The 14,438-nt window shown below is 42.6% G+C and overlaps 1 protein-coding gene across 5 annotated transcripts in view; it reads left to right on the top strand.

The window, feature by feature from the left end:
- The window catches only part of LOC103588526 (chromosome unknown open reading frame, human C15orf57), a 37,601-nt gene that overhangs the window by 4,194 nt on the left and 18,969 nt on the right, over positions 1 to 14,438 (top strand). For 2 of the 5 annotated variants that reach the window (XM_008570231.1, XM_008570228.1), the window contains exons 3-4: positions 831 to 987; positions 4,517 to 4,607. In XM_008570231.1, the coding sequence (XP_008568453.1) occupies positions 831 to 987; positions 4,517 to 4,607 (248 nt within the window). Of the gene's footprint in view, positions 1 to 830; positions 988 to 4,516; positions 5,503 to 14,438 lie in introns of those variants that run through there. The other 3 variants (XM_008570227.1, XM_008570232.1, XM_008570229.1) reach the window with 2 other exon arrangements.

Genomic DNA, 14,438 nt, shown 5'->3' with positions numbered 1-14,438 from the left:
AACCCGTGGCCTTGGTGTTATCAGCACCGCACTCTCCCGAGTGAGCCATGGGCCAGCCCAAGAAGTTTGTTTTTATTAGGCCCCAACATCCAGGCCACAAGTTGAGCAACTTTAAAAAATGTTGGGAGATTCTTTTTTTTTTTTTTTTTTTAAACAAGAATTTAATCACACATAGAGATCTTGAGGGTCTTTTATTATTGAGTTCTCATCAGGTCAATGTTAGTGTCTCATGAATCGTTGGATCTCTCATCATTTTCTCTAATTCTTTCTCATGAGGTTTGGAAACCTCTTCATGTCACTGTAACAAAGTGAAAAGCCATTTACTCCTCAGAGAGATTATTTTCTAGTTGAGAAAAGATGATAGTATATACATGTCAAGTCAGGGAAAACAAGCGTTCCTTAGAGAGATACCTGCTGGGCTTATGTGATTTCAAGCAAAACATGCCATTGATTTATTTTTGAGAACCTATGGCTTTTCCCTTTTCCGGGGATAAACATTTATTTGATATAATGCTGGCTATGGACATTGCAAAGGAAAAAGAAGAATGTTCAATCCCTCTTTATCTGTCCTTCTTAAGAAATTACCTCTTTTGCAGGGAGTGTGGGTGTACTAATCAGTGAGAGAATTTTTAAATTGGCGTTTTGATTTTTAGATTTAGTTAAATAGGCTGGCTGGTTAGCTCAGTTGGTTAGAGTATGGCCTTGAAATGCCAAGGTCAAGGGTTTGGATCCCTCTACCTGCCAGCCATAAAAAAAAAAAAGAATAGATTTAGTTAGAATTTTGTTTCATACTTCCTTTCCTTGTTAAGTTCCGCTTCTTCTCTCTTTAGAGAAGAAACTGAGAAGAATCAGAGGTTTAAATCAGGAGGTGACTTCTAAGGACATGCTTCGAACTCTGGCCCAAGCCAAGAAGGAGTGCTGGGATCGGTTCCTTCAAGAGAAGTTAGCATCAGAGTTCTTTGTGGATGGACTTGATTCTGATGAGAGGTGAGTGATTCCCAGTCCAGTTCACTGACAGCATTTCTCTTTCTCTAAAGAATTTAGGGATAATGACATCTGAATCCTGATATTAGTTGGTATTACCATCAGCTCTTCTAAGCTGAAATCATCCTTTGTAAGGTTGCTCTATGAGTATTTGCTCTTAGCCTAGTAGTAGATGTTTAAGAACAGGTATTTTTGCCAAAATGAAAATCTCCCTCCCTCCAAAAGCTACATTTTGGCCCCAGCTCCTTCTTGGCCACAGATTGAATAGAACTGAGGAAAAACCATCATCTTTATTTTTAAGTATGCAGTGCATTTGAGAAAGTAGTAATCAATCAACAGCTGGAACTGTTTTCTTACCTCTGAATTTCCATTGCCTTATGGAATTTCTGTCATATTGTAGCCACTCAATAAATTTGTATAGACTAAATGAATGAATTTGTTAAGCATCTACTGTGTGATAGCACTGTACTTTGTGTCCTGGGGGTGGGTGGTATAAGGAAGTTTTAGACCCACTTCTTTTGTCCTCAGAACTAGTAGGGGACAGATCACAAACATATATAAAGACATACCTAACAATACAAAGCAGCACAAAAGAATAGCCAGATGAGTGGAAATGACAGAACATGCCTTGGGAGTTGAGAGACCATTGAGCTCCCTACTGGCTATGGTGTTTGTGCCAGGGAAGGAGGCAGGACTTGAACAGTACCTGCAGGTGGTTCAGATGCAAAAGGTGCAGAGGGCATTCTGCCGCAATGAGCAGCATGGGGCTCAACACTCAGAAAAGTGGCTCTGCCACTCACTGGTTGTATGTTCTTAGGTAAGTAACCTGTTTGTGCCTAAGTTTCCTGATCTGTAAAGTGGAGTAATAATTCTTACTTTATAAGGTTGTTACAAGGGTTAAATGAATTACTCTTTGTAAAGGATTTAGAACAATGCGTGGCACATGGTAAGCACTGTATTAGTGTTAGCTATTATTGATAGCCTTCTCAACAGAGTTTTAGCATTTAGTAAGAAATTATTCAAAACAGAGATTGGTGGGGGGAGTAAAAACCTGAATTTTAACAAAATGTCTTAGGGGAATATGACTTAGAACCTAAGTTTGCAACATACCATTAACATTGGTTTTGAGAGTGTCATCATGTCAGATGAAGATGATGTGCTGAAGTCATGGACAGTATGTGAATAAAACTTCATGGTTACATTTTATTTTATTTTTATTTATTTATTTATTTTTCCTTTTTGTCTTTTTCTGTGACCGGTAACGGGATCGCAACCCTCGGTGTCGCGTCCGCACCGTGCTCAACCAGTGAGCGGACTGGTCTCTATATGGGATCTGAACCCTTGGCGGGAGCGCCGCTGCGCTCCCAAACGCCGCACTCTACCGAATGTGACACCGGGCCGGCCCAACATTTTATTTTTTAATTTGCTAAGTAGTAAATACCGGATCAGCATGCCCCCAGATTCCCTAGAAATGGCATCTAAGGTCAGGTCAACTACCCTCTGAAAGTTCAGAAAATGATATAAATTTTGCCCTTTTCTATCTCTAAAGGCTCAACTTAACTGAGCCTTAAACTGCCCCAAATGTAGGAGGTATGAAGATGCACAGATTCCTGACCCACGAATAATTTGGTATTTACTTATATTCTCTCTCCCCTTGAATATTTTCCTCCTCTCCAGTTTGGAGAAGAAAAGGTAAAACTTTCCTCTGCATAATTCTCAAGTAGGAATTCTCTTTCACATCAGCACATTTCTGTGTATTTATCAATATAGTAGTCCCCCCTTACCCACAGGGGATATGAGTGGATGCCTGAAAGCACAAATAGTATGGAATCCTACATTGTGCATGGATATCTTTACTTCTTCACAATTTCACAGATAGAACATTCGCTCTTACTGTAGATTTTAGCAACCTCGGCATACGATTTTTTCCTCTTTCCTTATTAAGTTGAGAAGCCACTTCATGGCCTCCCTTTGGCGTATCTGAATTGCCAGCATCATAGTTCTTGTGCTTTGGGATCATCGCGAAATAAAATAAGGGTTACTTGAACACAAGCACTGAAACACCGCAATAGTCAATCTCATAACCAAGATGGCTACTACATTACTAAAGGGCAGGTAGTGGACAAAGGGATGATTCATGTCCCTGGAAGGATGGAGCTGCTGGCATGACATTTCATTACACTACTCAGAACGCGTGCGATTTAAAAGTTATGAATTGTTTATTTCTGGAATTTTCTGTTTAATATTTTTGGACTGCAGTTGACTGCAGTAACTGAAACTTCAGAAAGTGAAACCATAGATAAGGGGGGACTACTCTACTTAAAATAATGTGGTTTTCTCTTCTCCATAGAAATAATGAACAACTCTATGAAAAAATATGGTAGATGAAGATTAAATGCTGTGTCACACCTGATTCCCCTGAGCTGTAGGCGCTAGAGTCAATCAGCTGCTCCCACTGCCCTCTGACCTTTGCATTTGTTCCCCTGAGCCTACATCTGTGGGAGCACTTTTTTCTGTCATTGTTCAGAACAAGCATGAGGAAACAGTAGCTCTGCATTTGTTATCAAACTTCAAAGTTTACGTTTTAATCGGAGGCCATTTTTCAGTAGAATTGTGTGGGTCTTCACATATGCGAGGGCCAGGTAGTTGACCCTCATTGTGGTATGCTTTTGGTAACAGAGTAATAGGCTGAGAAATCCAACCGTCCAAAACGTAATTCCCTCATACACTGACAGATGTCTAAAATCTGCTGTTATGATTTTATTTCTTCGATTAAGACTTTGTGCTATTGAAGAGTATAGATTGAGGTTTACATTATTTCTAGAGTTTATATTTTACTGATTCTTAGTTATTCTAATAACTTTAGGGTGTAGGATCCTGGGTACTTAGCAAGGTGGGAGGGCGACCATGAGCTTGACAATCACACTTCCCCCCTGTCCTCAGATCCAAACAAAAGGAGAGCTGTCAGGTATAGTGACCATTCCCTTGTGGGGAAATTTGCTACTCAGCTGTTTCTACCTTGGGAACTTGCTATAGGATGAAATAAACAAAAACCCCACAAAAAAAACAAACAAAAAAATCATATTTAGTGCAAGTACTATAATTGAGATTCAGGCTGCCTCATGTATGAGAGGCATAAGATGTTCAGGTTTCTGCCTGACTAATAATTTGGTATCTATTTGAGTATTTCCTCCCCTTGACAATTTCTCTCCTCTCCAGTTTTGAGGGAAACAAAGACCAAGGCATAAACTATTCAGCTATTCCCCTCAAGCCTTCAGAGGTTCTGCATTTGAAGGGGGCCCAGTGCTCCTTATAGCCAGAGTACCCACTAGGGGGTAAATTAAGCCTCAGAGCTTCCAGGATGCACAGCTGTCAGAGGAGTATCCTTGTTCTCCCCATGTTAGCAGTGAAAACAATTGTAGGAAGAAATTGATGGTGGGTGAGAAGGGAGTATTTGAGTAACTGAGATAATCATTAAGTAATTAATCAGCAAGGCCTGATATAGCCACCCTTTTCTTCTGCTCTTTTGTAGCACCTTGGAACATTTCAAGAGGTGGCTCCAGCCAGATAAAGTAGCCATCAGCACAGAGGAAGTCCAGTATCTGATTCCTCCAGAGTCACAGGTAGAGAAGCCAGTGGCCGGGGACGAGCCAGGGGCCGGAAACAAGCCAGCAGCAGCAGAACAATAAATTACACACATACATGCCAAGCAGCTGTCTCGGGTCCAGAGGGAACAGTGGAGAGCTCGGCAGAAGCAGCAAGGAGAAATCGAGGGAGGGAAAAAGCCCAAACTTCCACTCCAAAGAGCAAACAGCTGCAAGCCCCTGAGGACTTATTTGAGACTGGCGTGTGTGACTGTCTTGGATGAAGTGACTGACCTGGTGTGTGCTGGATCAAAATACTACTTTCCTCTGTCTCACAGCTTGACTGAGCTCCATTGCTGCACATTAGATGTCTGCTAAGGATCTAGTAGAGGACCAAGTGTGAAAGTGCTTGGAGAAACTAAGGCCCCTTGTGTGTCATGTATAATTAAGCGAGCCATATTTTTTCTTGCCTCTTCTGGGCATTCATGCCTGTGTCTCAAGCATTCCCTTGGTACATTATCAGGGGTGAGTAGGGTCAAGGAGGGTGAAGTCTGCCTCCTTGAATCCAGGCCCCATGTGGAGCTTCTTTAACAAATCCATAGTAAATATAAGGACTCTAGGGAAAGAGGCTGGGCTTTTCCTTTGTCTTATTTGTTCCTTGTAGAGAAAATCGGTGAAAGAAATGTGATAATGTGAGTGTTTATGTCTGTATATGTATTTTTTTTATGCATGACTTCTCTCCCAACTTCCTCCTGCATTAAAAAGGGTTGGGTTCCCAATTAGACTCGTAAATATGGTGTTAGTGTTTGACACTACTCCTGAATAGTTCCAAACTTGGTCTCTGTGGCAGCTTTCCTGGCTGAGCTTAAGCTTTCCTCCTTATTTATCACATTCTAGTTCAGTATGTGTTGTCCACATAAAACTTTTCTCCTGAGAACAGCTGTGTGTGTGGTGCTGTTGACCCAATACCTCCCAGAGGGATGTTCCTAGACAATGAGGAGGTAAAGACAAATGCATGCCAACACTGGGGAGCTGGCAACTTGCCAGCCTCCTGTTTTTAACTTGTCCCCTCTGATGGTCCAGATCTCGGTATTCTGAGAGTAGGATTCTGAGGTCATGGCTCCATGGAGGTTCTTCCTGGGTAATACTTTCCAGATCCTTAATGATGAGCAGGGTGGCTATAAAAATCTTCAGAGAGCATTTGCTCATTTCTGAATTGAGTATTTGCCTTACCCGAAGGGATAGGAACCAACTAGATGATGCCATATACTTGCTTAATGATATGAATATTTTTGTTGTAATTTCCAGATATACTTTCTTCTTTTTTCATTGACTAATGATAATAGCTTTATTACTACTGGGTTTTTTTTTTTGTTTTTTTTTTTCAAAAAGATGACTGGTAAGGGGAGCTTAACCCTTGATTTAGTGTTGTCAGCACCACGCTCTCCGAAGTGAGCAAAGCAGCCATCCCTATATAGGGATCCGAACCTGTGGCCTTGGTGTTATCAGCACCACACTCTCCCAAGTGAGCCATGGGCCGGCCCTTACTACTGCTTTTTATTAGTAGGGTACCTTTGACATAGCAAGTAGCCCTCTGTGGCTCTGGGCATTTTGTGGAAGCCAAAACCCTGACAACATCTGGCACTGGACTGAGTGTGTGATCTGCCATCTCTGCCTGGGGTTCAGATGCCAGACCTCACTCTTCCTTCACACCCATCTGATGGCTTTCAGCTGGATGGATAGGTTTAAAAAGAAGAAAAAAAGACTAAGATTTTCTTTTCCCTGCATGATAAACAAAAAACTATTCTTCCTCAGTAACAATTTAAAGAAAAAAAGCAGCAAGGCCATGAAACACTCTTCCAAAGAGCACCTGGTCATATCATGGTAAAAGAATGTTTCTGTACCAGAAAATAAAATAGTGTTTTTATAAGTCAGGCAAGATTTTAGCTTTTTTTTTTTTTTTTCCCTACATCCATTTTCTACCTCAGAAACAGAAATTTTAGTATAAGAAGGTTGATTTAGAGCAACCAAAAAAAATGTAGGACTAAAAGGCTTCTAGCCCCATGTGAAAACCTGGATGAAATGTGAGAGGAAGGCCCTAGATCTGCAGCCACCTTCTCAATGAACTCTTCAACAGAAGGGAACCCAGTGAGTTGTAACTATGGTTTCTTAATTGGTTTAGAGGTGACAACTTAAGCAGTGGCTCTAAAGAAGGTGAAAATCCATTCACCAAAACCAAACTTGTTATTAGCTCCCAAAGCTAACTTTTTTTTCCCTTTGGCAGCTGGCCAGTATGGGAATCTGAACCCTTACTTGACTTTCGTATTATAATACCGTGCTCTAACCAACTGAGGTAATCAGCCAGCCCCCAAATCTAACTTATTAATATAGATTTATCTTAGGTTATCAAGGTGGCACTAAATTTGAAACCAAGAGTCTTGGGTGTTATCTTTATCTCTCTGTGGCTTACTGTGTGGTCATAAATAAGTCATACGACCTCTTTCTGTTCCAGTTCCCTTTCTGTAATTGGACTGACCATAGGAAAAATAGTATTGGCCCCAAATGGTGATCTATTTCCTGTGACTCTGACAACTCCAAGGAACTCAAGTTAAGACTTCCTCAAATCGGTTAAATTTGTGGGCCGGCCCGTGGCTCACTCGGGAGAGTGTGGTGCTGATAACACCAAGGCCCCGGGTTCGGATCCCATATAGGGATGGCCGGTTCGCTCACTGGCTGAGCGTGGTGCTGACAACAACAAGTCAAGGGTTAAGATCCCCTTACTGGTCATCTTTTTTTAAAAAAAAAATCGGTTAAATTTATGAGTTGGGAGAGCCTTAGTCATCAACCCAAATTTCCTTTCTTTTTTGTCTTTCTAGACAAAGTCAAAAAGAGCTGTAACACTTATCACCCCTAACTTTCTTCCTTCTTCATGTCCTTAGAGAAACAGACAGAAAGAGCAAATGGAACGATATGTAGTGGTAAATCTTAAGCCGGGGAAGGGTAATCACCAACATGGGGGAAGCGGTAATGACCTCCCAGAGAAGGTAGGGAGATAAGCTAAGTGACTGACTGTTCTTCCTCGGCACATGTACTCATCACCCAGTGCTTGGCAAGGACAGTTCTGGAATGGTACCAGCTTGTGTCCAGTATCTGCTCCCGAAATAGGCTCTGGATATAGGCACAGCAAATAAACAAACATCCCACGAGCTGTTGCTTGGGTGCGTCCCTGTGTCCTTTCCAAGCAGGCCTGCCCACCAGAGTGATTGCTGGAAGAGGGAAGACGTCCTAGAGACACTCCTTGACCCTGCCTTGGAATGAGTCCCCCAAGGCTGAGAACAGCCCTAGCCACATCAAATGGAATTTCCAATATTTTCCTGAAAATTCCAAACTATCCCAACAGCTTTTGCTTTACTTCAATTATAAGACTCAAGGCAGGACACTGCCATAGTAATCTTAGGTTTGTGGGAGGACTGTATACTTGAGCCCAGGACTGGATTATTTAAGGCACAGATTTATTCATCTAACCAATGTTTATTCAGCCCCTGCCATGCTCTAGGCACTGTGCATGGTGGCAAATCAAACAAAACCATGCCTTCCCACATAGAATGATGGAAGAGGAGCTAGGGTATACCTGATTAATGCTATGGGAGGTGTAAGTATAGGGTTCTTTGAGAAGGAAGGAGATATGAGAGTCTCAGGCCAGTCGGGGTGGAAGTAGGAGAGAGGCACTGTTAATGGAGCAGAGTCCAGAAAAATGAGTTGGAGTGAGAGGAATTAGAGGGATAAGAGCATGAGAGCCAACAAGAATTGCAGAAGAGGAAAACAATATATAAAGGCCTAAAGGCTAAGGGAGGATGGAAAGTAGCTCAGTGTAGCTGCAGCATAAAGAGTTGTCAGTACCACGCTCTCCCAAGTGAGCTAACCGGCCATCCCTATATAGGGATCCGAACTCACGGCCTTGGTGTTATGAGCACCACAATCTCTCAAGTGAGCCACAGGCTGGCCCTCAAACATTGTGACTTCTGAGGCTAGGTCATAAAAGCGTTCCACCTGGCATCTCTCTCTCTCTCTCTCTCTCTCTCTCTCTCTCTCTCTCAACATGCTCCTTGGTAGTTCCGAGCCAACATGTAAGAAAACTGGCTGCCTTGAAGCCACTGAACTAGGGAGGCCACAGGGAGATAGAGATGTCCAGGGAATCTTGGCTGTTTGTCTCCCCACTCCAGGCATCAGATGTGTAAGTGATTCAGATGATTTCAGTCCCCAGCCTTCAAGCTGTCCCAACTGATACCAAGAAGAGCAGAGACAAGCTGTTCCTGCAAAGCCCTGCAGATTCATGAGAAAAATAAATGTCATGGTTTAAACCACTAAAAGTTTTGTGTTGATTTGTTACTCAGCGATGGATAACCAATACACTGTAATCTAGTTTTTATATTTTATATAGCTACTTTCAAGTATTTTATTTTGCAGTCTTCTCTAGCTTCTGATGGTGACAGAATGTTAATACTTATGTAGGCAACAATATGGAGAGGAGCAAAATGGGAAGAAGGGGACAGCTGTGAAGTGGTAGTAGCTGTCTAAGAAAGAGGTGATAGGACTCGAGGACTTTTATTTCTGCTTTGGATGTAGAATCCTGCAAGAAAATGTCACTCCCACTGTAACAATGTGAAAAAGCCAGATAATCTGCAAAATCATGGCTTTTCTTGAGCCCATCAGAAAGCTGAGGTCACAGGCAACCAGGTAAAGCCACTCCAAGGAGAGATGGGGACATAGGAACTGCTTCAACTTTGACAAAAATGTGGCAATCATACAAATGGGTAAGGAGAAACCAACAAAAAGTTTAAAGGCAGCTGGTTAGTTAGTTGGTTAGAGTATGGTGCTTATAACACTAAGGTCTAGCATTGATCCCTGTACTGGCCACCCACCAAAGAAAAAAAGGCTACACGTGGGCTAGTGTGTCAGAATAGCTGGATACCATTCCAGACACAGGGCAGTTTGTAGAGTATGGTGCTTATAACACTAAGGTCTAGCATTGATCCCTGTACTGGCCACCCACCAAAAAAAAAAAGGCTACACGTGGGCTAGTGTGTCAGAATAGCTGGATACCATTCCAGACACAGGGCAGTTTACACTCACAGGCAGCCTTTTTTCTACAGTCCTCCCCTGGGGCTCATGAGAAAACGTGGGAGAAGGGCAGGAGATGGAGAGAACTTTCCTCTTCGATGGTGCAGGCATGCAGGAGTTGATCAAGGCAGCTGCTGGGGAAGGCAAAAAGCCTCATCTGCTTCCACAATCCTTCTCTCCTTTAAGCAAAATCCCTAGGCCACCTGAGGAGGGGCAAAAGACTCTTACTTCAAAGGGAGAAATAAAAGCAAAAATCATCTACTTTTGGTGAGGGATAAAAACCTTGCCCTTCTTGAGCACAGGCAAAGAGTCATAGCTCTGGAGGGAGAATAGAAGCAAAATCCCTCTCCCCCAGGGGCAGAAGCAGCAAACTGTCTTGGTTTGAAGATTCAAGCAAAGGCCTGCTCTGTTGGGAGAGTGGGCAAGAAACTCTGGCTCACCCCAAACCAACCACAGATAAAAGGCAGAGTTTTCCTGCTAAGGGGCGGGTGGCCACAAACACTGAGAAAGCCCCACTCCTGAAGCGCAGGAGAACAGGACCTGCTTAAGACTGAAGCTGAGCCAGGAAAACAGAGAATCAACCCTAGTCTACCTCTCCATGAGCCTAGCAGCAAATGATAAGAAATTGCAGTCTCCTGCTGGTGGAGGGGCAGCGTGTAGGGTAAGAAAGAGCTGAGGGTGGAGCAGAACTCCCAAGAAAGCCCTGACACCCCAGTCCCCACTCTAAGCAGCCTGCCAATAGAGGAATTTGAAGTCTGGAATACACTGAAGGTAACATGAGCAATAACAAAATCCAAATCCTGCCTGATTCCTAATGAGATTGACTCAACCCCCAAGACCAACAGACTGACAGAAGCTAGGCATGCCCATCCCCAGCCATAAATATTGTTTACCTCAGTCCCTGCTGTTCTACATGCCATGGGAATTGTTAAAAATTGTAAAACATAAAAAAAGGCAAGAAAAAACCCCAATCCTCTGTCAAAAGATAAATCGACAGAACGAGACTCACCGATGACACAGATGTTGGAACTGTCCAACAGGAATAATTGTTATTAATATGTTAAAGGATCTAGTGGAAAAGGTGGGCAACTTGCATGAACAGATGAGGAATTTCAGCAGACATGGAAACTATAAGAAAGTCAAATGGAAATGCCAGAACTAAAAAAAGAAAAAAAATCAGAGACAAATTGCTTCCATGGGCTTTTCAGTAGCTAGGCACAGCTGAGGAAAGAACCAGTGAACTTGAAGACAGGACATTAAGGATCATCTGAACTGAAATGCAAAGAGGAAATGGAGTTGGAAGAAAAAGAAAACAAAACAAAACCAAGCTTCCAAGAGCTGTCAGACAATAACAGTCTAATATATGTGTCATTCCAGTCCCAAAAGGTGAAGAGAGAGAGAACAGGACAGAAGAAACACTTGAAAAGCTATGAATCTTTGCCTGTGTCAAGAAGGGCAAGAAGGTTTCCATGAATGAGGAGGGTATGGCAATGAGGCTAAAGAGAAGGGGGTATGAGAAGCATTTGTGGATAGAACCACTGGGACTTGGTAACTGAGTGGAGTGAAGTGTGAGAGAGTGGGAAGAGTTAAGCATGGCACCTGGGTGTCTGTCTTGGGAGCTCAGGCTCACACAAGGTAGTATTGGGTGGTTAGCAAGTAAGTGGTGGTGTAGGCCAGCCAGATCTAGCTCTCTCTTGAGCCTGTGCTCTCTGTTGTTGCATCATACTACCTCTTACAGGTCAGATTGGAGCAACAGAGGAACAGTGGGCCTCTGCTCAGTTCCCCACCCTCCAGCCTCAGGACTTCAATGTACTGCCCCCATGAGTAATGTATGGCTAAGGGATGCTTATCTCCTTCCATTTTGCCCACCTCCCCTGTCCCAAGTGCTTCATGTCACAAATTGTTCTGAACTAAAGATTTTCTCTTCCCCAACAAACTAATTATTTTCCCTTCATGCTGACTTAATCCACTTTTAAGAATTGCCTCACTAGCAGATGGGATTGGTAGGGAGGGAGGAGGCAAAGGTGAGGGTGGGTGAGAAGGAGTGTGTGTGTGTGTGTGTGTGTGTGTGTGTTTGTGTGTGCATGTGTGCACAAGAAGTGTTACTGAGAAATTCTGAACTTTTAAAGAATAGGTAATCACTAGGGGAGGAGGCAAAGGTGAGGGTGGGTGAGAAGGAGTGTGTGTGTGTGTGTGTGTGTGTGTGTGTGTGTGTTTGTGCATGTGTGCACAAGAAGTGTTACTGAGAAATTCTGAACTTTTAAAGAATAGGTAATCACTAGGGCCAGTTGTGGTTCTTTAATCTGATGTCTTTTTTAGATGAGGTTATCAGCTTTAGCTCAGCAGAATGCCAAGGTGCAGTGTGATCTTTGGCATGGTGCCCGATCAAATCACGAAATCTGGGAGACAGAATAGAGGGTGTAGGTTGCATAAGAGCACAGTAGAGTAGATTCACAGTTGTTTGAACAGCCATCCTAAAGGTAAACTGATTTATTGATAAACTGACATGTGGCTGTTTTTTTTTTTTTCTCTTTTTTTCTTTTCTTTTTTTTCTCTTTAACTCTGTTCAGCTCAACATTTTTATCAATGATTTGGAAAAGTACATAGGAGACATCCGTCTCAAAAGTGAGAAGGATAGGTAATTGATTGAATAACAGAATCAGAATTCTAAAATTTTCTGTAGACTGGAGTGATGGGACAAAGTATGAAACCTAATGTGGATAAACATGAAGTCTTTTATTTAGGATAAAAAATTAACTACATAAGTAGAGGACAAAGAACTGTGTATTAATTAGTTTGTTGTAGTGACAGAAGCCATACTCAATCTAGCCTAAGCCATAAAGGGGCATTGATTGGGAAGGACAGAAATGGAGCTAGCCTCAAGGTCAGCTGGATTTAAGAACACCAACAGTATCTTTAGTCTCCTTTTCCTTTCATTCTTGACTCTTCTCTGTGTGTTAGCATAGCATAGAGAGCTTTGGGCTTGCATCACAGTTTAGTAACTCCATAGGAAAGATATTACTCCATATAGTAATTTCCAACTCCATATACTAAATCCTGGGGAAGGACTCTGATTGGCCTGTCCTGGGGAAGGACTCTGATTGGCCTTTCCTGGGTCACATGCTCATCATTGGACCAATGATTATGACCAAAGCAAGACCCATGACTAGGGGTACAAGATACTGTGGTTAACAGTCCCACCAGAACCATGGGAAGTGGAGGAGGGTTGCTGTTACCTGAAAAAGGGGGCAAGTGATGATGAGAAGCTAAACCAGATGTTCAGTGTCTTAACAATTCAATTGAGTCAGCAATGTTATGTAGCTGCCAAAAAAGTTACAATGCTAGTGATCAATAGTGGAAGTGTACTTGGGGCCACAGTAGTATAAAAATACATTCCGCACTGGTCATACCATTCTGAAAGTATCATCTGGGCACCACGTTGTAAAAGGAATGTTGATAAACCACAATGTTTCCTGGAGGAGGGGCACAGGTGATGAGGCCCAGAAGATCAAGTCATTTGAAGAAAGGACAAAGCAATATGATTGTTTTGCCTGGAAAAGAGAAGATGTAATAGAGACATGGTTGGCTCTAAAATATTTGAAGGAGCCTTGGGTAGAAGACTGAGACTCTGAAGTCCAAAGGACAAACCAGGACCAGTGGGGGGAAGTTTCAGGGAGACCAATTACATTCAATGTTAAGGAGAACTTTCTAATAGCTGTCCAACAATGGACAGGGCAACTTTGTAAGATAATGAGTTCTCTGTCACTGGAGATATTTAAGTAGGTGTCAGAGAGGTTGTAAAGGGGATTCCTGCATTTGGTAGAAAGTTGGATCACGTCATACCTAAGATCCTTTCCAGTTATGAAAGTCAGTGGTTATTAAGAAAAAAAAAGATTCGCCAAGGGCAGCCCCCTCCACCTGAGAGCAGGAAAGGAACATGCCTGGGGTCCTAGGCAGGAGCTAAGGGCAGCCCCCTCCACCCAGAAGTAGGCAGGGAGCACACCAAAAACACCACTTCTGCATGAGTGGCCCACCACAGCCACTGCCACAGCCATGGCTGCTGCAAAAGCAGCTCAGCACCACAGCACTTGCCACAGCTACTGTGCAGGCAGCCCACCAGACATTCGATGGCACTGACACAAGGAGAGTCACCAGTGGAGACTAGAAAAAGAAGAGGACATATCTTTCCTCAAAGCACACTCCAGAGTAATAGAAGAAGCAACTGCTCTACAGATGACCAGACACCAACATAGGGATATTAGAAATATGAAAATCCAAGAAAGTATGACACCACCAAAAGAATACAGACCCTATAGATCAGTAAAACCTTGAAATGATTGAAAAAGAATTCTGAGTGACAATCTTAAGGAAACTCACTGAGATACAAGAATACTCAGTTAGACAACATAATGAAACAAGAAAAAAATAAAATCCAGGATATGAAGGAGGAAATTTACAGAGAGATTAATGCCTTAAAAAAGAATGTAGCAGAACTCATGGAAATGAAAGATTCACTCAGTGAAATATAAAACACAACTGAGAGCTTAAGCAGCAGGCTAGAACAAGCAGAAGAAAGAATTTCTGATCTTGAAGAAAGTCTTTTCAAAATAACCCAGGTGGACAAAAAAAAAAGGAAAAAAAGAATTTTAAAAAATGAAGAAAATTTGGGCCGGCCCGGTGGCACACTGCTACAGTGCGCCGCTTGGGAGCGCGGCGGTGCTCCCACCGAGGGTTCGGATCCCACATACA

This window comes from Galeopterus variegatus, unplaced genomic scaffold, assembly GCF_000696425.1.
Source record: "Galeopterus variegatus unplaced genomic scaffold, G_variegatus-3.0.2 Scaffold583, whole genome shotgun sequence".
In the NCBI taxonomy this organism is placed as follows: Eukaryota; Metazoa; Chordata; class Mammalia; order Dermoptera; family Cynocephalidae; genus Galeopterus; species Galeopterus variegatus.
Note: the sequence above shows the minus strand (reverse complement) of the source record. Positions and strands in the feature narration are given on the sequence as shown.